The following is a 24,942-nucleotide window of genomic DNA, read 5'->3' on the forward strand; positions in this document are numbered from 1 at the left end:
AAACATTGAGGGAAGGGAACAACACTAGATTGAGTGCATTACGTATGAATTAAATTACAGTTAAAGAGGACAGGGAGCTCTCTGATTAACCCACTGCTTACATAACCACTCAGGATTTTATCTGCTAAAACAGTCCATCAGACAGCAAAGAACATTAGAAACGGGACAGCATGATAATAATCATTCCAGGTACACGAAAATCCCCATGTACCCTCTGCAAAATGAACATACTGATATTTACAAGTCTTCCACATTCTGAATTACTCTAGAAACAACTGATCGCACAAAACTACTGAAAACAATTGGATGAGACATTTTGAAATGCGTCCAGCTGGCTAAAATAGCTCGACTAGACATTCTGCAATGACACCAGCAATGGAGGAAATTCACACACTCAGAACATCTGATGTTTCACCAAATCAATAATACAACACTCATAAATAATGAGAAGAAATCAATTAATAAATAATTGCATTTTGGATCAAATGGAGGTTTTGCAGTAGCTGGCAGACACTAGCTCCTGAACGGATCAGTCAAAAACAACAATAACCTTCAATAAACTTCATTGAATGGTGATCTTTATCATGTATCAGCAAAGTAAACAGTGCCGATCTCCATTTTCAATCTCACCTGTGCTCTCTTCCTTCTCTCATGCACGTTATCCAGGTGAAAAGATCTTCTTTTACTTGCTCTGCTGGGTCCGTCCAGGCATCTTTCAAAGTCAAGCTGTCTAGGGACTCTTGAGATCTCTAGTGCTCCAGAACTTCCAGGCAAGGGGTGCTTGTTTCTCTTCTTGCGTCCCAGTTTGGCTACATCCTGACTGTGCTGCTCAGGGCCCTCAATTGCTTTGGGTTCAGAGGGTTCCTGGACCTTGGGTCTCCTAAACAGGCTGTGGAGAGACAGCAACACCAGGGTGCACAGCACATACATGGTGGTGCTGACTAATAGAGTCACGAATGGGTCCACCAACACGTTCAGTCAGAGACAGAGATGAAGTAACCATTAAAAGACATCCCGGCTGATCTCGTTTCAGGGTCAGTGAGAGCGCAGAACACAATCTTCTGGTTGAAGTTACAGTCGTGATATCAGCTCTACAACACTTTGCATCTGTAATGGTGAGCTTTTCTGTCAAATCCAAACAATTGTCTAAAGTTTGGAATAAAGTTCCCCAAAAATAGTTGCCTTTTTGCTTCTTTTCTCGCCAGTTCTTCGTTGTATTCACATGGAAAACAGATTCTACATGGTAAGACTGTTCAGTACGTGTTATTCCAATGCCTTGGAGCTTCTTCTAATGCTCATTTAGGCTGATAATCTGTCCGTGATCTGATCAGCAAATGAGATGGCCTCTCACATCTCCCAATCTCACTCGAGAGAGGATGAGGGAGGGCCGACTAATGCACACCTGCTTTTAAACCCCACAAAGCCATTTTAACCTACCTGGGCACATCTATAAAGACACACCCTGATAAACAAGCTCATGTACGCCAATGCAAACACACACACACTTGCCGAATAATAGATGAGTAAATGGTTTGCTAATCAAGAAAGTCTGAATGGGTCCTTATCTTTCACGTCTCCATGCCTCTTCTTTGGAGAACTTCCGAAGGTAACCTTGATAACACAACAAGTGTATTCCACAGAAATCAGATTGACTGAGTAATCACGAAATTCATCCAAACAGAGTCATAATCACCACTGGCACAAGCTGATATCCAACAAATCTTCACCTCCTCTGGTTTTATTGTATTTTTTACAGTTGTTGGATTGCAGTGACAAAACTCTCACAGGTCAAACCACTCCTTCTTTCGTAATGCCTGGTTTTGATAGTCTTTATCCCAGCTTGTAGTCTATATGACTGGGCAAACTCCAAACGGTCACAGCCCGGCTGCTCCTGCGTTGCTGGTGAAGTCCCACACCTCTGCTGAGAGAGAAAATGCATTTCACTCTTTCTCCCTCCCTTTTCTCATAGTGTCCATCTGTCACTGCAGTACAGACAGCTAAGAGTCTCTTAGCTGATGATGTAACAACTGTGTTTGCATCTATGCAAAAAAAGGGAAAATCAACTCAAAAATGTTTTAAATGCACCGCTGAGGATAAAGAAGCTGGTCCCTGATTGGTCGTTGCCATGGTGAGATGACCTAGTTGAACTGGGTCTTATAAACCTGTCCATCATGCTTCTGCTGTGAGACAATAAATAGAAAATAACTTGGAAATGAACGTCCAAAAGAAAGGCTCACAGTGAGAACGGACAGTGTCAATACCGAAGGCTGTGTGTGTGCGGACAAACAAAAGACCTTCTGGTTCATTAAGCTTTTTAGGGGCCTGCCACATACTTTAAACCAAGGACAATCAACAAGAATGCCTGTTCTAACCAAATTAACCAATACAGCCATTAGTGCTCAGACTAAATAGCACATTTTACAAAAAAAAAAAAAAAAATGTTCTATATTATGTAAAACTTTACATTGAAAATAATCTCACTGCAGATGAATGTAGTATTTTATAAGAGCAATACGAACAATTCTTGATCAAACCAATTAAAGGTACAATCAGATCAGGGTTATAAAAGATAGGACTGCAATATAATTCAGTGGAAAAATAATAATGATAAACCAAGAATATGGCACCACCTGAACCATATAAAGTTAAGTGTTGACAAAACATGAAACAGGTGACCGAGAGGCCACCTTACTTCACCAACCGACTGCAATAAAAAACAACCTATATGAGGTGTTCTCCATAACTCTATACTACTGTACATTAGGATTGTTTCAATTCCATTAGAAACGATACAGGAATTAGTTCACAATCAATCCTATGTAGAGTTAGATTAACTGAAGACTAGAAGTATTTTTCCCAGAACAATGAGATTTTCACTCAGATATTGTTATATATAATATAACAATGTTGTCACGATACTGGAATTTCCAACTTTGATACAATACCTTAAAAATATATTAACATTCGATACCACAGGCGAGCGAAACTGACACACACATATTTATTATTTATATTATATTATATTATATTATATTATATTATATTATATTATATATTATATTATATTATATTATATTATATTATATTATATTATATATAGCCATGCAGATCATTTGTTATCTCATAATTTTTGGATATTTTGGGTAATTTTGTTGTAATAGCTTACACCCTGCACAGGGAGGCTTTATTTAAATTGTTGAAATAAAAAGAAAAAGAAAAGCAAACAGTCAGTAATAAAATAAGAACAAATAAACCAATTGCAAATGATAGTACAAATAAATACAATATAAAGAGAATAAAGAGACATGAAATAAACATGGCTTTACATTTTTCAGGTGGGTCTAACAGTAGTATTGACCGTTCTCAAAGACCCGCCCCCTTTAGTTACTGTTGATACGCCAGACATGTTCTCATGCAGTGAAAAATACATTGCAGAGCAAAGAGGACACTGACAACTTGTCAACAGACAAGACAGAGTGAGTTACTTTTAATTTGAAACTCTCAAATGTCAAATTTTGTAATTTTTGAAGAACTTTAAAGAATAAATACCGGTTAGTGGCACTTTAATGTGTCGTGACAGATCGCTGTAGTGCCTCAGTTCAAGCAGCTTGTGAGCGATCTCTTCATACTAGTTCATTTTTAGCATCAAATAAACATTAATGACATCAGAAGGAATGTTGTTTCAACCATGAAAAGACATCAGTACACACCATTTTTCAAGTTCAAGTTCACCGACATTAATCTACTAATTCCCCTGACTGCTTTGTCAGACAAAATGGCGGATTCAGCGTTATTATTTGTTAGTTCAATCAAACTCTTGGCGAAGGGTCAATTCAGGACAGAAATACTACAGAAATGTAAGTAATCAAATGTAAAATAACATTGGATAGTTTTATTGTACAAATTAAATACAGATCAATGCTTACAATTAAAGTTACAAAAGTTATTCAGTCAAGAGCAGCAAGTGATTTTCTTTTTATCTTTTGTTCTTTGGGCTGCTGTCACTAACTCCCTCGGGTCGGCGGTCACGCCGGTGTGATCACCATGTTTTTTTTCTCTAACCAGTGTGAAAGAGACTCAAAATACTCGGTCAATGTTGCACATACAATTAAGAGCTATACACCATTTTAATCTGCGGAATATCTTTTATTTTATTCTTATTTTATTCTTTTATTTGTGTACACTCAGAGTAAAAACACAATGTTGTGCTTTTTGTAAAATAAAGAAAACTAACATGATGCGTGATCTCTCGTCTCCCTCTGAACGAAGTCCAATCTGATAGTTCAGAAAATGAACTGTAACTTATTGAATACTAATGACAAAAAAATTAGACTTGTGTTTAAAGAAATGTTGAAATGTCAGGTTTTAAATCGTGTAAGTCAAATCGAAAACAAACATTCTGTGTTTATGTAATCTATATGAAAAGAGAGCCATGTCAGAAATCCGAGATTCAGCTCATTATCCGCTAATGCGGCCACGCCCACGGAGCCAGCGCTATTCAGTAGGGGTGTGACGAGATCTCGTGTCACGAGATCTCGCGAGACTAAACTGTGATTTCTCGTCGAGGCGAAAAGTAGTCTCGTGATGTTGCCATGACAGAGTGTTAGGATGATTAGGAAAAAACATGCCACCGCTACGTATACATTACGCCTCCACTGTCGTTCTGCTTTGTATTTAAATAAAAAAAAAACATGTAATTCAGTTGGATAACGGACGCCGCCGCTCCATATTTACAGAGTTACGCGCGGTCGTTGAAAGTGAAAGTAAACATAAGCGCGTATTCAAACGCGATCTCAATACCCCGCATTTTGAAAGCGGCTCCCTGATGAATACAGATATCTCTCAATATGAAAGCTATCTTAGGCTGGGCAGTGTAGTTGTTACCATCTCTCAGCTCTGTATCAAAAAAAAAAAAAAGTGGTCTTATTTGCATGACTGACATGAAAACGAATAACAGTTTTCTCTTAATCTTATTAAGCACAAACAGTAAGGTTTCATTTGTTAACATTTGTTAATGCACTGTAAACTATGAACTAAAAATTGACTATTTTTATTAACTAACATATATGTTAGTTAATAAAATAAACAAAGATTAATAAATACTGTAGCAAATATATTGCTCATTGTTAGTTGATGTTGGTTAATACATTAATGTTAATAAATGAGACCTTATTGAAAAGTGTTAACATTTTTATTTACTGTTTTTTGTTTCTATGATCAGTTTGTGGAAAGGAGTTCAGTTAGGAGATCTAAAGTTGTAGAAGCTTATAAATCATGTACAGTGAGGTCTGAAGAGACTGAAATCATACAGAAGAGAAGTCAGTTGAGTTAGTAGCAAAACCTTTTACAGTACTTGAGTATTGTTGTCTTTTACTGCATATGATAATTCACACTCAGAAAGTAGAACTGAAATGACATTCATTACAAGATGATTAGTTAAAACATTTCAAATACACCTGCATAATATTTTTTCACCATTTCACCATTGAGGATTTCTTAAAAATAGTGTGTAAAAATCTTGTCTCGTCGCGTGAGATACCCGTCTCGTCACACCCCTACTATTCAGATGCAAATTCAGTCAATACATGCATACATCGTCTCAATCGTGTATTTATTGTCTTGAAAAGTGTTTTGAATAGCCATAGTTAGCGATCTCTGGCCTCTGTTAGTTCAGTTATTTCCTGGATTGCCTATTCTTCTTTAGCATTGGCATTTGTGGACTAAAAGTGCACAGAGCGCCCTCCGGCTGCAAGTATGAATTGAAAACAGTATCCAGCATTCACAGTGATGACAATAAATAATGAATAAATACTGTATAGAAAATTGACAAACATGAGAATCCATCAATATTTCTCCAAATGTGCATGCTTTTAAGCTAAAAGCCTATAGGAAATGCCATAGAGGTAACTTAAATGTTCAGACACATTGTATAATAGAAATGCATTATATTTTCATAATAGAATACCATTGTAATATTTCACAGTATTGCTGTTTTTTCTGTATGTTTGATTTACATTATGATGAGCTTGAGACATGATCAACAGAGGGTTTTTTCACAGCCTACCTGTCTGAAAGAGCTCATTATTTATGCAGGTCATTAGAGCTCTTTATGTGATTCTTTTGTCTTCTCAGGTGAGAATCACCCATTATTCATGATTATTCACACCTCCACGCATACTGTGTTTCTTGACCAAAGAGGTTTTAGAAAATTTAAATCTCTCTATTGTTTTATATGAAGGAGTAGGAATGATAAATTTTACATAATTTTGAAGCAAAAACTCTAGTTTACAACCTCCAATACCCAGAAGTCTTGTGAACACATATTTAATATATATATTTTTGGCTTTATTTCAGTGACTTAAGTTTTTTGTTTTTTCAATAACCATGCATAAACATTATTCCTTCAAAAATACAAACATGTACATACATGTTCCTTACATATTATTGTAGCCTAGTTTGTGCTGAATACAGTGTAATGACACTTTTGTCATTATTATGTTTATGAACAACTGAAAAAAGCACAAATGTCAGGGCATGTCAAAACTTCTCCAGGCCCCAAATCAGCCTCAGACCCCTGAGGGTTAAGAGCTTATGCACGGATCCAATATACTGTTACACTACATGAGCTCGCTCTTAACTATTTACATTCCAAAACTGACTGCATTTATCCGAATATTCAGCAAGATGGACATTAAAAATAAATAAATAAATAGTCAATGTATTTGACCATTTAAGCACAATAAGCCATGAAAAAGAAGTCAATTTGGTACTCGTGAGCTGTTTGAGAAGTGGCTTTATGAGAGCACCACCAGTGGTGTGCGCCTTTGGTGCAGCGGTAATGACTAAAATTGTGCACAATACAAGCACTATTCAACCGGAGTGAATGAAATGAGTGAGTGAGAGGAGGCATGTGTCAATTCGCAAATCGGAGAGAAGAGAGAGTGAGAACACGCAGCTGGTATCAGTGTATCGATACTGAAATATCAATATTTTTTTCAACACTAATATACATCTATATAGTTTAAAATAGGGGTGTGTGATTTGGTAAAAATATACCACTTTTTTTTCAGGAAATTCACGATTTTATCAAGATTCTTTCCAGTTGGTTTTATTATTTTGCAAGTGAATGGGCAGGACAGACAAACTAATTTCAAACTATTTTAAAAATGTAGCCTTAAAGGTAACAAAATATAAAAGAAAGAATGACAGACAATTAAGGCCAAAGTAGGGGTAGGTTTTTTTATCTTTGTTATTAAAAATAAGAACAAAGATGCACATTACAAATGCAATATAATATACAGATGAAATAAACAGTGCTTTATTTTTTTCCACAGTAGGCGTTTAATAGTAATATTCAATCAAGAAATTGAATAAATGTAAAAATAAAACAGACTTCACTGTATAAATTATATATACACTGATTCTTATTAAAGCTACAGTTATTCAGTGAAGAGTAGTGAGTGATTTTCTCTGTCTTTTGTTATTTGATTAACATTAATGCAGCAGGTTTATAAGGCTGCTGTCACTTTGAGGCAGAATGCACGGATCCAATACACTTATACACATCCGATAACCCTACTTCTGCGTTAACGTGATGTGAATGTATGTTGCGTTGTACAGTATGTTGGGACAGAGGCACCAGAACTGCAACTAATAAAATGCACTGTAGCGCAGTACTATGTTATTTCTTTAAAGGCAGATCACGGAGACATTTTAATCGTTCATGATCTAAAATCGTGATACCACACAATCTCACATTGTACTTTAACTTTCCAAGATTCCAAATGCCATTCACTGGTGCTATGCATGTTGTTATGTGATATGAGAGTTAAGCTGATAAAAAGGCAATAAACATGAAATTATATGACAGGTCAATAAACAAAGACTCCAGTGCTGCTATGACTCAGCGTAAAATAAAACTATACAAATCCAACAAAGTGGATATCAGTGTAAGGCAGTGTATAAACAAATGGGCTCAACAATGTTGTTCCAAACATGTATGAATTTCCTTCCTCCGTATCCTTTTTGAAGCTTGAAGGCTTCAGTCTCTCCATTCATTGTAATTGCGTAGAAAAGAAAGGCTGGTGCATGCTTCAGAATTTGTCCTTTTGAGTTCTAAGAAAGTAAGTCATATGGGTTTGGAACATCATGATGGTGAGTATAAATGATGTCAATGTTCATACTTGGGTGAGTTATTAAAAATGCTACCAAAATTATATTTACATCATGAAATATCAAAACAAATGCTAGACCTTTCCTTAAAACTAACTTTTAATTTGTCATTTCCGCATAGACATTTAACCAACTGATGTTATATATAGTTATCAAGATCATGCAGGTGTCCTAGCAGGTGTAGATCATTACATAAACAATGATTTTTTTTATTATTTTATAATGTTTCCTGAGGTACACTTATCTTAATATGATTTTTACATCAAATAATTGTCAATCTAGAAATAAATGGCTATTTTCTACCCTGATTTTAGCCCTCTGATTTGAATGCTCTGTTTGAAGGGGCATGTCTGCTGTGAGACTTCAGTGTAAACACCCACTGCTGTGATTGGCTGACATTTTTGCAAATGAAATAAGTATTACATGTGGAATCCTTTCGAATACTTTTACTACATTTTTACTATTACAGCTATCGAGAAATTAATTGTGAGAAATGTTGATTATTGCATTATATTTAGATCTATTAATATCACATGGAAGGTTGCAGTTAGGGCTGGGCGATATATCGCATGCGATTGTCACGCGCATTTTGTCAGTAAAGCCGGTTCCCTGATTACCGCTAAATCACCATCACCTGCTTTCAAATGGAGCGGCATTTAATATACAGAGCCGTAGATCACTGACAAGCGACGCAATATCGCGTTCATTATCGAAGGCGATTCATCTGCGATAATGAACGCGATATTGCGTCGCTTGTCAGTGATCTACGGCTCTGTCTATTAAATGCTGCTTCATTTGAAAGCAGGTGATGCCGATTTAGCGGTAATCAGGGAACCGGCTTTACTGACGAAATGCGTGTGACAAAAGCATTCGATATATCGCCCAGCCCTAAAAATAATAACTCCGGTCTTGCATGCATGATATCGCGTTGTTTCCTTGTCACATCTCGCGTGTGTTTGGTTGTGAAACAGGAAAAATCGCAGACAACTCTGTCTGGCATGCAAACTATCGTAAAGTCATGCACTGTGAAACCTTTTGTCGCCGATCCATCGTGCAGTTTTAACACAGCAGCGACAGAATGCTGGCCAAGATAGTCATGCAGTGTGAAAAGAACAGTGACCCGACTACTTTGAAAATCGTGCAGTCTGAACTCGGCTTTAGGGCTGCATGATTTATCATGATTAAACTACTCAAGATTTGGCAAAGGTTGCGATTATTTTACGCACAGCTTGTCAGAGCTGTACGGCTCTGTGATCAGTAGTTAATGCACCTGAAAGCCAGAGGGTGCTCTCGCGCAGAAACTATAAATATGCCCTGCCACAGAAAAAGATAATATGCATCACATCGCTTTACCTGAATAAACAGAATATTGAAATGCTTTGATTAAACATGACTAATAAACACACGACTGCCTTATTCTGTGTAAGGAGACACATCATCTCAAAGAAGGATGCTCAACTGTCATTATGAAGTGAATTTGGAGTAAAAACATGTTATTAAATGTCTTTTGTTGGAAAATATGTTAATAAATGCTTCTCATGTCTGGAAAGTGCTTTCAGATTGGATTAGCATTTGGAGCAATACTTCACTGACAAGCTGGGCATAAAAAAGAAAATGTAATCACAGCCTTTGCAATTTCATAATTGCACTAAGAGTCGCGTTTAAGTTGAATGTTATTTTTCATATCGTGATAAATTGTGCAGCACTATTTTAAGTAATAGAACTTGCAGGATGTAATGATACAAAGACCTCTTATATGCCAAGGAAAATTTGATTTCTCATATCATGACCCCTTTAACAAATATTTGACAACTAGAAAGTGTCACAACACTTCTGTCTTCATTTTGACCAATACGCATCCATTTCTTTTTAATCTAAGAAATTGTGTGAAATGTTTTGCTAATAAAGGTAATGCTATAAAAGGTATGCTTATGCTATCTTTTTTTTTTTTTTTTAAATAAATGCAATTTGGTTTAATATTTTGTAATCTAATGCAGTGAAATTACATACGCATTTTTAAGTGCAGTAAGTATACAAAAACTTTTTGGCGCAACTGTAGATCTAGTTCCAAAGAAAACACGAAAGACAAATATTTGCACAAAACTTTCAGTGGAATCTCAATGTTATCTTTATCCATCAATGAATTATAAAAAGTGTGCAGGTGCAACGTAAACATACAGGTATGCAACTTCAAGTTAAGAGGCTAAGCCGAACAACCACCTCAGTTAAGCAGCTTAGAACAGAAAAATTACAGCAAAGTGAGCAGTGGGATTAGGAAAAGCTGACAGCTGCCACAACTCTCATTCAAGCCCTTCACAATTAATGCAACGAGACAGTGAGTTCAGAAAGGGAAAGTCAGCAGAGACTTGTACAACCTCTCTGTGAGTCTCGTCTCCACACAGCAATGAATTTAGTATTGCTGACACACAATGGCCTCAGTGTGTGCTATTTCAAGAGGAAATTACAGACTAGCAGAAAAGGGTGGGAAACCTCAAAATTACAGGGTAAATGTCCACTAATGTATGATGCAATACCTCAACTTTTACCGTCTTGTCAGAGAAACAAGCTCAAATATTTTCAAGGAACTGGTTTCTTCGGAGAATACTGGTCTTGGCAGCCCGGGTCAGAAAAATCAGGATAAGTGTAAACCATGAAAAGTTAAACCGTGGAAACAGGTTTTACCCAACCTACTGCCAATGAGCAGTGACCTCATGAGTGAGTCAGAGTCTCCAGGCGTATACATGTGGTGAGACAGCCATGTTCTGGGTGTCTGACATCTGTTGAACACATTGCTCTTTTTTACAAAAGCACCCAGCAAAGTTTACTTCTGCCCAGGGACTGCCAGAGAATACCAAAAGAAAGGAAATAAATCAATGCTTCAACCAGAACAGGCTGTTAAAACTACCCATCCTAAATAAGAACAGCATTATTTTATGTTTTAGACTAAAGTAACTTACACTCTCGGGGCCCTATAATACACCTGGTGCAATGCGACGCAAGGCGCAGCGCAAGTGTGTTTTTTAGTTTGCGTCCCGCGCCGTTTGCGTTTTCCCGCTCAGCGCCACGTCCTTAAATTAGTAAATGCATTTGCGCCAGTTAGTGCGCCCATGGGCGTGCTGGTCTAAAAAAGAGGTGTGTTCAGGCGCATTGCTATTTTAAGGAGCTGAAAATAGACTGCGCCATAGACCAACTCAAACCTGGTTTAAAGTCAATGGCACAATATTTTTTTGTTAGATCACGTTGGTTGAAACTGCGCCTCTGGGCGTGTCCACAGTGCGCGTTGACTTTGCTTATTACACACAGGGATGCGCATCACACAAACATGCCAAATATTAAAAACAAAAGGATTACAGTATAAAAGAATATTATTGTGTAGGCTACATAAATATAAAAATCTAATGATGAATAGTCATTGCGTGTATTAGAATTAGGCTACCTATTTTCAATTCAGCCTATTACTACTTATAATGATGAACGAAATTGGCTAATTGATTGAACAATCGTGCCAATACACACACCTATATATTAACATCGGGCGGAGATATTTGAAAGCCTGCATCCAACGCAGACGACTGAAAGATTGACTGGTCACTTAACAGGTAATTTCAGCAAAACATCTGATGCCAGAAGACGAGGACACAACGTAAATATCAATCCGCCATAGCGCGAGTGCATCTCGCTCTTAAAGGGAATGGGAGATGACACTCTGATTGGTTTATTGAACGTTACGGCCATTACTCATTAAGAGAATAGGGACAACCCATTTCAAAAATGCGCCCCGGCGCACGGACCGTTTTTCCATCGTTAAAATAGCAAAAGTGGATTTGGACATGCCCTGAGTGCACCTGCGCCATGCGCTTTACACTTTGCGTTTAGATCGTTAAAATGGGGCCCTTAAAGTCTACAAGAAACGGAAGTTGAATTTTCATTACTATTGTGACAAATACATCTGAGTGAAATGGCTTCTCAAACAAGAAGAAAAAAAAAAAATGTAGGGCAGGACTTGATTTTGGAATTGATTGGATGGGTGGATTGTTGTAGTTTGCTATTGGTTGCATTCATGTGAGTGACAAGTTGTTCCACGAATAAAACATTTATAATAAACACTGCAATATTCCATTAAAAAAAGGAAAAAGGATTGTCAATTTTGATTTCATAGTGACTTTAAAAAAAGACCCTTTTGGAACCTTTTTTTGGAGGAATGATTTTTGGTTCCCCAAAGAACCTTTCAGTGAACAGTTATTAAAACAACCATTTTTTCTTAGTGTGAAGAACATTTTATAATCTTAAGAACCTTTTTCCTGTATGAAGAACATTTTGTGCATTGAAAAGCTTCCATGGATGTTAAAGGATTAGTTCACTTCAGAGTTCAAATTTACTGATAATTTACTCACCCCCATGTCATCCAAGATGTTCATGACTTTCTTCAGTCGAAAAGAAATGAAGGTTTTTTAGGAAAACATTCCAGGATTTCTCCATATAGTGGACTTTAAGAGGGTTCAACGGGTTGAAGGTCCAAATGTCAGTTTCAGTGTAGCTTCAAAGAGCTCTACATGATCCCAGCTGAGGAATAAGGGTCTTATCTAGCAAAACGATCGGTCATTTTCTAAAAAAAATAAATGTATATACTTTTTTAGCACAAATGCCGCACACAAATGTGCCACACATTAGGTTACCACGTTGGAAAGGTCACACGTGATGTAGGCGGAAGTACCGCGCTAGTATTTACAAAGTGAATGTCGGACAATTTTGAAATTTTTGAGAGTTTTTCACTCTACCTCGGTACTTCCACCTAAGTCATGCATGACCTTTTTAACCACAAATTCCAAGCATTTGTGGTTAAAAAGTATAGAATTTATTTATTTTTTTTTAGAAAATGACTGATCGTTTCACTAGATAAGACCCTTATTCCTCGTCTGGGATCGTGTAGAGCTCTTTGAAGCTGCTCTGAAACCCGTTGAACCCCAGTGAAGTCCACTATATGGAGAAAAATCCTGGAATGTTTTCCTCAAAAAAACATAATTTCTTTTCGACTGAACAAAGACAGACATTAACATCTTGGATGACATGGGGGTGAGTAAATTATCAGAAAATTTTCATTCTGAAGTGAACTGATCCTTTAAAAGGTTCTCTATGGAACCATCAATGCCACTAAAGAATATCTGTATCCACAAAAAAGGCTTTGCATCTGTCTTTGGCCCATTGAGGATACAGGCCCATTAATGCAGAGAGACCATGGAGCACAGCGCCATCTGTTGGTCTGAGCTGGTTTCCTGGATAGAGGACAGTGATTCATAGTAATTATGTAAGTCTTCCTTGTATTGCCGGTATACAGAGGGGTGTGACAGGGTGTCTCAGGGAGTTCAGTTGTTTACCCAGTTTAACTAATGTATAATTAGAGAAAAGAAAATTATGGTACTATGTAACACAGGATATTCCTTAATTATATGACTAAACAAAATTAAAGTGATACCACGAGTGATGTCACTCATTACTTTCTTAAAAACTGTCATTTTAAATGCAGCGTCATGCAATAATAACTTGTTGCTGTCAAGCAGTGAGAGCAGTGTCCTGAAGTATGCGGTGTTATTCTCAATCTAAAAGCAAACTATTTTAAACAACATTTTTGTCATTTGTCTTATTATGCATGCCATTTCTGAGCTCATATTAACATGCATGGAACATAATTTGTGGCACATCACAAGTGAACTGCAAAAAAGCTAAAATGAATTATGTCTTTCCATGATCTTTTTATTCATTTGCAATTAGTAGATATGCCTTTTAAAATGATTTTGATTCAGACTGACAATAAATCATTCTTAAATCAACAAAATCACACTATGGCTTCTGAGTATGTTTCACTCCACACAACAGCAGTATAGGAATTACTTGGTCAGCTAGGTTTGCCTGAGGAAGACAAGACATGACAGGCATCCATTTTGACAGCAAACAAGTGCCACACACAGCTCTAGGATGAAAAGCGTCAGTGCCGCAGACTTTTCTCACTGACTCCTCACTGAGGAATGTACTTAAGGGCATATTCATGAATGATAGAATACAAACTGGACAAGGCGGCCCAACACGTCTATGCACTCAGTATCACACCCTGTCAAACACGGAAAACTTATGGATTGTAACTGTCAAAGTGCTCTCTGCATTGTAATGTAATGGCAGTTATGGATTTCTATCATAGATTGTTTCATTGGTCTCTGAATATGATGCACCTTGCTTAAAAAAAAAGCTGCTCATGGCGCAAGACGGTGAAAAAGCCTTTTGTTTTCGTTGCATGCAGTGTAGAGCGGCATTTCCTGATGCGTTATTGCATTCAGTTAGTTTTTTTGACAACAAAAGCACCATAAAAATGTTCAAAATAAAGCACAAGCTATATTCAATCTTCTGAATCCACATATATGGAAGCTTGTTTCAGCCATGGTTTAAAAAAAAACAAACATAAATAACAAAAAGGTAACTGTGACGTTTTAAATTCGCAATTCTGACTTTTCTCAGAATTCTTTTGTTCCCTCTATGGAATAAAAAAATAAAAAAAAGTTATGTGTGAAGTGAGTGGAGTAAAAACTTGTTATTAAATGTTGTCTTTTGTTGGACAAGATGTTAATAAATGCTTCTCATGTCTGGAAAGATGTTTGACGCATGTGGCTTTTTCAAATGTACATTATAAGTGACTCAAACTCGCAGTGCTTTCAGATGGATTAGCATTTGGAGCCATACTTCACTGACAAGTTGCGCATAAAAAAAGAAAGCCTTTGCAATTTCATAATCGCACTAAGGATCATGTTTAAGCAATAATCGTGTTTAAATTAAATGTTATTTTACATATCGTCTGATAAATCGTTCAGCCCTATTTTAAGTTATGGAACTTGCAGGATGCAATGATACAAAGACCCCTTATATGCCAAGGAAAATTTGATTTCTCATGTCATGACCCCTTTAAAGCAGAACTAGGTAACTTTTTACATTCATAAATAGTTTTCTAAGTCCTTACGATGGTTAATTGACTTGTAGTGGTGTGTTTGAGGCGTGCACGAATCCCCTCTGGCACGTCTACGCCAGAAAACAGCACTTGCAAGTTGAGCTGCATCGACCCGACACAATCTCGCCTCATGTTCACGTTCACGCGAGAGTGACAAAATGCTTTACGGTAATTCAAAAACAATATTATGACTTTATAAGACAATTTTGAAAATTATCCACCTCCATCGAGTGTACTGTATTTGCAAATTACCCACCTCCTATTTCTTGTACTGTATTTGCAAAACTACTGCGCTGGTGAGCGTTGTAGTCCTTGTAGTCCAGAGCTGTGCTTGGAGTATTTATGTCAGTGTGATTCACTGAAGGAAACTGTAGGGGGAGCTTCGCAAATCTTACCGAGTTCTGCTTTAACAAATATTCGACAATTAGAAAGTGTCACAACATTTCTGTCTTCATTTTGACCAAAATTTTGTGAAATGTTTTGCTAATAAAAGGTATGCTTATGCTAGCTTTTTTTTTTTTTTTTTTAAATAAATGCAATTTGGTTTAATATTTAGTAATCTAATGTAATGAAATTACATGTGCAATGCATTTTAAGTGCAGTAAGTATACAAATACTTTATAGTATTCTTTGGATTTAGCTCCAAAGAAAACACAAAAGACAAATATTTGCACAAATTTTTCAGTGGAATCTCAATGTTATCTTGGATCCATCAATGAATTATAAAAAGTGTGTTTTTCCTCAGAATAGTGTTTATCTCTCACAATTCTGAATTTACAACTCACAATTCTAACTTTATAACTTGCAATTGCAAGTTTATATCATGCAATTTTGAGAAAAAAAAAATCACACAATTCTGACTTTAACTCGCAACTGTGAGTTAATATCACGCAATTTTGAGATAAAAAGTCAGAATTGCGAGATAAAGTCAAAATTATACTTATTTTTATTTTAAACAAGCTTTCATAATATCTTGCAAGTCTAACGTTAGGCTTATATAATCGCTTTTTTTTACCTCAGAATTGCGAGATATAAACTCAGAGTTGCAAGAAAACGGTCTCATTCTCTTACAGAGTTAAAGTGGGGTCAGATGAGTGAATAAGTTACATTTTGACCGGTTTCTCACACAAAGCCATCTTATGGTTTCCGGATATCATGAGTACATGTCAAAATTTTCCTTTTTGTGTGAACTGTCCACCGGACACAAACAACTGGACCGTTTTTACGCGGTACGCGCTGTCAGAACAGCATTCACACTCGACTTTATCAACAACTTGAGCCACTGTCTAACTAACCAAAGACATTAAAGCAGTCCTAGAAACATCTCACGGACTTTTTATAAGTCAGTCTAAACTACTGAAAAGTCAACTGATATGACTTTTCCAAACTGACATGATGACTAGTTCAGTGAACATCCGCTGGATTTGTATCGGGCACACCCGGAGCTTTGATACACCCAAAATACTGCTGTATAAACCGTAATTTACCATTTAAACAGCTGTTCGATGAAAACACAGTGTAGCTTATATTTCAAGGCTCAGGCGCGTATAGAGGTAATAATAACAGTTTAGACTAGAGGAGACACCGCTTCCCCCTCAAGACATTCACCGCCGCTCTTTTAACAAAACGCAAGCCGATATTTCGATTTTAAACTGAGAAACAGGATGTTTAGTTTATGATTCAGGATGTTCTGCAACTTATATTTACTTTATTAAATGAGTTTGCAGGACTGACAGCACTGGCGGAAAAAAAAACAAAAACAGAATTGGCTAAAACCGCGACAGTTGCACTTGTTTTTCACTTATTGTATAAAGTCGCCATGGTTTCACTACATATGTGCTTTAATACCTCACAAGAACAATAAAGTATGAAGCATGTGCGAAATGTAAGTGAAAGAATGTGCTTACGTCTCAGGCCAGCACGCCAAACTCCTTCTTCCTCCGCCCCGTTTCCTCCTTAAACCGTTTCCTTCAAGTTTTATTCCACTCTTGTCGAAAAAGCAGTGTTCAGTCTCAAGGTCTGAAGAGCTGAAACTTTAGTAGTGTCTCGTGAAGTGAAGATAAACACGCCTGAGTGAAACATGCAGCACGAGACGCGCGCACACAGCTGACTGCAGTGACGCAAACGCTCCTCCTGTTCATGCAGGAAAAATGAACGCGTTTCCCATCCTATTAGAGACTAGAGGCCACTTCAGTCCTCATTAACTCAAACTCAGTCAGCCCTCCTGATGTTAAAAATACACCCTACTACAAAAACTGTCACTGTAGCTAAGATAAATGTCTTTTATTTAAAAAGCTACAAGTGTTCAAAGATGTTCTCAAGAGCATTTTACACTTGTTTGTGGATACATTTTAAAGAGGCATGTTGCTGGACACCATTTTTAATAAGAAGCTTGTGCTTTTACATTAGACTCCTAAACAAATATACAATACATAGAGTCTATAAGTTTGAGACTGTAAAAAAATCTGGGATTTCAAACTCCAGTCTTATTTAAACCTGAAAACAACCCAAATTTGAGTGATTTCAAAATGTCAAAGAAAATATTTTTTGATACTATTCTACATCACTAATCAAATAAACAAATTTTGACTGATTTATGGAAAAGAGACCCATAATAATAATAATAAAAAATTTTTTTTTAAAAAATGATTTGTAACATTTTCCATATTTTTCAATGAAAAAAATGGTATTAAATTAACAAAGTTTAAGCTGCAAGATAAACAGATTTTCAAAAATATGGAAAATGATTCAGTTATATTCAAGAGTTAGTATTTAGTATTGATTTCTTTTTTGCAGTTCATTGAGCTGACACATTTTAAGAAAGATCTTTAAGGGTTAGTTCACCCAAAAATGAAATTTCTGTCATTTATTACTCACCCTCATGCCGTTCCACACCCGTGAGACCTTCATTAATCGGTTCATGTGAGTACAGTGGTTCAATATTAATATTATAAAGCAACGAGAATATTTTTGGTGCACCAAAAAAAATAAAAAGATAACGACTTATTTAGTGATGGCCGATTTCAAAAGACTGCTTCATGAAGATTCAGAGCATAAATGAATCAGTGTATCGAATCTGCTGTTCGGAGCGCCAAAGTCATGCAATCAGAAACATGATTCGATACACTGATTCATTTATGCTCCGAATCTTCCTGAAGCAGTGTTTTGAAATCGGCCATCACTAAATAAGTCGTTACTTTTTGTTTTTTTTGGTGCACCAAAAATATTCTCGTCGCTTTATAATATTAATATTGAACCACTGTACTCACATGAACTAATTAAATATGTTTTTAGTACCTTTATGGATCTTGAGAGAGGAAATGACAATGCTCCTTATGCAGGCCTCACGGAGCCATCGGATTTCAACTAAAATATCTTAATTTTTTGTGTTTCAAAGATTAACGAAGGTCTTATGGGTGTGGAACGGCATGAGGGTAAGTAATAAATGACAGAATTTTTTATTTTTGAGTGAACTAACCCTTTAAAGGAAGAGTTCACCCAACATGTCGTTCCAAACCTGTCTGACTTTCCTTTTTTCCAATATTTTGAAGAACTGTTTTTGTCCATATAATGAATATAAAAAGGGGTCCAAAACAACACTGGATCGCACTGAATTTGAGTGTATGGTTAAAAACACTGATATATTCTCCAAAATATCTGCTCTTGCGCTCCACTGAAGAAAAAGCTTGAGTAAATGATAACCCTATCCCTTTAACAGCTTCTGCATGCTGCTGTAAAGTGTGGCCCTCGTTGTTCAGCAGTCACTTAACAAACCCAGGATTGTCCCTCAGATTCCCGCCTTTATATTTCCTGCCTCTGGTCTTGTGGAGCAAGAAAGGAACAATGAAAAAAATCCTCATTCTTCCTGTGCTCTTCCTGTCAGTGTGTAAGTCAGAGTCAGTGTCTGCCTTGGATAAGGAGCATTTAGACCTGTTTTACAAGAGATCACTTTTGATTTTTTCCACATACTTCCAGGTTTTATCAGTTTAAGGTAAAAGCGCCCGGTACAAAATCTTTATGGGTTGTCCCCGTCTCCAAGGACCAAAAAGCAATGTAAGAGTAATTAGTGGGTCCCGTCACGGGGCTCAGGCAATTTCACTTACGTTTCTGTATACAAAAATAGACAACCCATTACATGCAATCCACCTAATTCCTGCCCATTCTTCAGCCTCTTACAAAGAAATGAGGGCTTTCTGAGACACAAATGAAATACAATTAAAAATATGCTGTAACTTTCCATGTATAGATTCTTTGGTGTCTATTCACACTAGTAGTTCAGCATGAACTGACCTGGAAACACTAAAAAATCATTCATAATTGATTAGTACTCGTAGTACATATCAAAGCACACGGAAATCTCAGCAGGGTATTTTCAGCATGTGACTTTCACAAGTCTTTTGAGAGAGACCATAACAAATTTGTTCAGCTATATAGACTCGCCTAATAATAGAAATGTAACAGTTATATTCAATAAAGCATGAAAATCCCCTTTACATGGTAATGTAGCACAACATTACTTTGTAACACCACAGCTCATTCAATGTTAATGTGTATTTAATGTGACTAGACAGAAATTAATGGGATAATGGGATCATGTTAATGGGATATTGTAGTTTCCTAAAAAAATGACAATTCTGCCATCATTCACTCACCCAAACACTTTTGGTGCCTTCCATTGTGTGTAAAAACAAAACAAAAAGAAAAACAAAACACTGATTTCCATTTCTCAAAATATTTTAACGTTGTTATACATATGTTGTTTAATGTTCCACAGAAGAAAGAAAGTCAAACAGGTTTGGAACGACATGAGGTTGAATGATGTCAGGATTTTCTTTTTTTGGTGAATTATATATTTAACATATATATAGTTTGACTAGACATAACTGTACAAGGTAATTGTGTAAATGTGTGCACAAGAGCATGTGTACAGAGGGAATACGCTAAGGCAATAACAGACAGGATGTTGGAATGAGATGCAGAGCAGCAGGCAGTCTTGGAGTTAGAGCAGCATGTGCTGTGGAAAATAGTCAAGATTACTTTCCATTACACAGGGAGTTCTGCTGACCCTAATGGCCCTTCAGTCCTAAACATCTATCACAGTCCTTAAAGGGAAGTAAAAGGTGATGTGTGTCATTTTTCCATGTTGAAATACTTAGCTATCTCACCTTAATATACACTGACAGGTGAGCAAACAGGTTCATTCCACACAAATGTAAACACTGTGGAGCTTTCAAAACATTACTCACACAGCAACACTGCCTCAACCAATGGTGAGAGTTTGAGGCGGGGCTATCCGTTTATCTGACCAATGGCAGTTTGGAGGAGAGTCTGAGTAATGTTGTGGGGGGTGTATTCCAGAAAGCAGGTTATGCCACATATACGGGTAAGTTTACAGATAAGTTAACATATAAACTTTCGATTCCAAAAACTGAGGTAACTCAGAGGGTATGTAAGTAGCTGGTGCAGGTTATGTTCCAGGGTTAGTTTACTTCAGAGGTATTGAACGCATTTGTGCCTTATTGATGCGGCTTCAGTGAGCATGACAGATTTCGCATTATATTATATTATATAGATATAAAAAAAAATTATAAAGCACTATTATAACATAAAGTAATGTTTATTCTATTTTATTTTATAACTCTAATTTTACTCTGTTTTATTCTCATCTCACACATTGTGGAGCTGCATTTAAAAGGTTTTCTATATAATGTATTTCCATAATAATAATGATAATAATAAATATAAAAAATAAATACATATGTGACTAAACAAACTCATATAGCCATATTATTTTTGCAAGCAGTCTTTCTTTTTTAATTCAGAAATTTAGCTTTATTCTTGTTTACAGTAACAAAAAACTAATTATAGATTAAGCCCAAAGTATACTTCATTTTTTATGCATACGCGAGGGTCAGCATATAGTGCGCGTGACGTGAATTTCGCCATCAGACGACTATGCGCGTACTGTACGCGGACCGCTGGAGTTTTGTAACCGTACTTGTACGCGCAGGTCACACAAATGTGCATTTAATTTTTTTGCAGTAATTAGTTTATCCACAAGGTGGCAACCGTGCCCTGGGGGCATCGATTCACAAGGTAGTCGAAGAAAAACTGCATAAACAGAACAGAACAGAACGCATGCAAGCTACAGTGACAATGGAGACCTACATAGAGGACAGATTGTGCGAAGAGGTTAGAAAGTACCCTTATTTTTACAACTCTAGCATGAAAGAATACAAAGATATTCACATGGGTTGTAAATCATGGCGAGAGATTACTCAAAACGCCTGTGTATGCATACGAGTCAAATGAAGTATACTTTGCAAAACTGTGTGTTCGACTGTGCGCGTATACGTAAAAAAAAACAAAGTATACTTTGGGCTTTAGAACATGATCATAAAAAATGATTGCACAACTGCTCAGTAGATGGCGATATGCATCAAGAATGTAAATTGCCAGTAAACAAAAGAAGAAGGATAAGTGAAGGTGCATTCACGGCATGTTGAATTTACCATAATTTCGAGATTTCAACTTGTAAAAAAGCAAATAACCTCCTTGTAGAGCTCGTAAATACAGCTTGTAAGATGGGAATTTTCTGAGAGTTCCTACTTGTATGACGTGACTGGTGTACCACCTGATTAATTTAGATGTTGATAGTGTCGCTATAGAAACACATAATTCATAGTCTGAGGACGTGAACAGTTCTGAATAGAACATCACGTGTTGTCATTTCGAGCTTACGGTTATTATGACATGGTGTGAACGCAGCATAAAGAGTGCTTCTTCTAAGCGTCTATTTCCTTGGTGACTCCTGTTGAAAATGTTTTTGTGTGTTTACAGTGAACATACTTTGATTTGACTGAACTTACTCCTGGAACCGATTACTGAGTAAGAAAGGTTAGGATTAATCAACAAAGAGTTTAGGGTTTTAATGACAGTAAGTTTACCCGTCTTTCTGGAATACTCCACAGATGCAATTCACCTTCATATAATATTATTTTGACAGCAGTGTGGTTGTAAAAATTTGATATTTTTCATCTCTCGAGAACCTCTATGCAAATAGAAGTGCTTCAGATATCGTGTATCACTGTCGATATGCCTCAAAAATGTCTTATGATGAGGTTACTAGAAGAACCGTTGACAGCCCTTAGAGTTCTTGTTGGGTTATGGGTTCCTTAGGAAACTGTCCTTTTTGAATAGGTACCTAGAGGTTCTCCAAAAAGGTTCTAAAAGAGTCTTGAAAACATGTTTGGCATGACCTGGCTGAAAAGCATGTGTAGGAATTTCACCAACACACTAATACAGAAAGCATGACAAGGGTTTTATGCAATGGGCTTTTCTTCAGGCTTTCTATCCCTACTCTGCTCTGTCCTTGCCCTCTTCCTTTCTCTCACTAAGACATTAAGTTTTGCTCGGCTCTTCCTCCTCAACTTCCACCCCCTCTCCAGGACCGACCTCCACGGAGAGGATCTCCTCTCCCTCAATGCGGGGAGTCATGCGGATGACCATGGTGCTGTCGGTGGTCTCTGATACCATGTCATCGTCATCTGGTACACGAGGCCGGGGAATGGGTGAACGGCGGTGCACGGGGGAGGGAGGGGGCACTGGACCTCTGGAGGTCGACGGCTGAAAGAGAAAGAAAGAATGACGTTTGATGTCGTTGATATATCACAATGTATTTAAAGGCATCATTGACATTCATGGTGAAGGACAATTTTCAATCAGAGCAATTGTCTGGCTTCAGAGTATGTTTCTGGCCTAAAGCATCACAACAAGGGGACTAAATACCTCTAGAGTTGCTCCCTTATATGCCTCCTTCAGCTTGGCAAAAGTTTGTCCTGAAGCAACCTCCAGGGCAGCCTTGAAGAGTTTGGGTGTCTCTGGCCGCTCAGTGATGACCTCACGGGTCTCTTTAACCTTCTCATCTGCAGGCTTCTTATCTTTGGTCAACATTTTCCTATGGAAGAAGACAAACTCATTAGGAACTAGCATGTGCATCGCTGAGACTGTAACAGGAAGTGGAGCTCCATAGGGTTTGTCGATCTCAAGCACTTACAGTACAAAACATCATTCAACACGCATGCACAGTAAATTGGTCCCACGAGTAAACAGATCATGCGACTCAATGGATCATGCTTCTTCATTATCTCAATAACCTCCAAACTAACAAAATCAAACACTAATCTGCCAAATTCCTCCTTGCAATAAAGAGAAATGAGGGATGCAGAGGGAAAGAGATGCAGTATGAGGAGAAAAACAGATGATATTTAGCAAACATGGCTAATCTATAGCACTAGGAGATCTGTGAGTGTGATACAAAGCTGTAAATGGCTTAGACCACTGCGCTGGATGAAGTATGTTTGTGTGTGTAAGGAAGGCTGGGGCACTTGGTTGAGGTTTGAGCTCTGATCCCCTCACTTGGCCTTCTTGCGAAGTAGCTTCTGGGACTCGGGGTAGTGCACTAAGATGTCTGCCAGGTCCTTCTTATCCAAGATGAAGAGGTTAGCAAAACCATGGGCCTTTACGTTAGCTGTTCGTCGGTTCCCACCACCACCTGCCAGCAAACTGATGGAGTGGACACACACAAAAAACAGTCAGTTTGGCTTTTCAACACAATGTCACACTGCCGGCCTTCATCATAGAGCTGGGTATTGACACAGATTTCATGATTTGATTATGATTCATAAGCTCTTAGTTGCGGCCCAAATGATGCACTATACACTATGTACTTATGCACTATGCACTCATCCGTGTAGTGTATGAATTTTATAAGGTTATTTATAAGGTTACTGTCGCAGTCTGATAGCCCCTCCCCCTCTGCTACGTAATTAAAGGGGTGGTTGATTATTATTTCACATTTTTAACTTTAGTTAGTGTGTAATGTTGCTGTTTGAGCATAAACAACATCTGCAAAGTTATGATGCTCAAAGTTCAATGCCAAGGGAGTTATTTTCTTTTAAAGAATTCTCCGTTTAAGGACTACAACAAATGTCTGGTAGGGACTACAATGAACTTCTTCCTGAATGAATTTACATAAACCCCGCCCCCGAGAACACACAACAAAGGGGTGAGGCCATGTCGGGCTGCTTTAGTAAAGAGGAAGAGTTGTTGTAGTAGAGTGTTGTTGTCATGCCGTCATTTTACGCCGGACTGCTTCACAAATGAGGGTCAATTCAACACTGGATTTGCACAAAAGATTAACATGACGACACATGCTAGTGGATGAGTTGAATCAACTCCACAGCAACTACATAAATTTATCCATGAACCATTCAGAAAAATCATAAAAGTTGTAACTTCTTCCTGAGTCTCTCCATCAGTATCGACTCCGGTTTGAACAATGTAAGGCTGAACACCGTTACTGACAATCCTCATTTTGGCTGCGTGAGATTCTCCAGCTTTGTTGTTGTTGAGCAACCAAAGCACGAGCTGTTAAAGCTCCGCCCTCTTCTGGAAAGCAGGCAGGGAGCAGCAGCTCATTTGCATTTAAAGGGACACACACAAAATCTGTGTGTTTTTGCTCACACCCAAATAGGGGCAAATTTAACAAGCTATAATAAATGATCTGTGGGGTATTTTGAGCTGAAACTTCACAGACACATTCTGGGGACACCAGAGACTTATATTACATCTTGTAAAAGGGGCATTATAGGTCCCCTTTAAAGCTGCGACAGTTGAGTGCATGAAGTATCCAACATTCCACACTTTGCTTTTTCTGTTAATTAAAGGGATAGTTCACCCAAAAATGAAAATTTGATGTTTATCTGCTTACCCCCAGC

At 37.4% G+C, this 24,942-nt stretch overlaps 2 protein-coding genes across 5 annotated transcripts in view; both read right to left on the reverse strand.

Moving 5' to 3' along the window:
• The window catches only part of kifc3 (kinesin family member C3), a 54,277-nt gene extending 37,004 nt beyond the window's left edge, over positions 1-17,273 (reverse strand). For 2 of the 4 annotated variants that reach the window (XM_067389677.1, XM_067389675.1), the window contains exon 1: positions 17,071-17,273. Coding sequence is in view for 2 of the 4 variants with exons in the window: in XM_067389674.1 (XP_067245775.1) it covers positions 631-930 (300 nt within the window). In the remaining 2 variants the exon portion in view is untranslated. Of the gene's footprint in view, positions 1-630; positions 1,713-17,070 lie in introns of those variants that run through there. The other 2 variants (XM_067389674.1, XM_067389673.1) reach the window with 1 other exon arrangement.
• A 4,902-nt stretch (positions 17,274-22,175) lies between these two features.
• The window catches only part of cngb1a (cyclic nucleotide gated channel subunit beta 1a), a 44,111-nt gene continuing 41,344 nt past the window's right edge, over positions 22,176-24,942 (reverse strand). The window contains exons 36-38 of the mRNA XM_067390742.1: positions 23,582-23,728; positions 22,952-23,120; positions 22,176-22,789 (exon numbers count right to left, since the gene is read on the reverse strand). Of these exons, the coding sequence (XP_067246843.1) occupies positions 22,565-22,789; positions 22,952-23,120; positions 23,582-23,728 (541 nt within the window). The 3' untranslated portion in view covers positions 22,176-22,564. The remainder of the gene's footprint in view (positions 22,790-22,951; positions 23,121-23,581; positions 23,729-24,942) is intronic.

Source organism: Chanodichthys erythropterus, chromosome 7 (assembly GCF_024489055.1).
Source record: "Chanodichthys erythropterus isolate Z2021 chromosome 7, ASM2448905v1, whole genome shotgun sequence".
Taxonomy (NCBI): Eukaryota; Metazoa; Chordata; class Actinopteri; order Cypriniformes; family Xenocyprididae; genus Chanodichthys; species Chanodichthys erythropterus.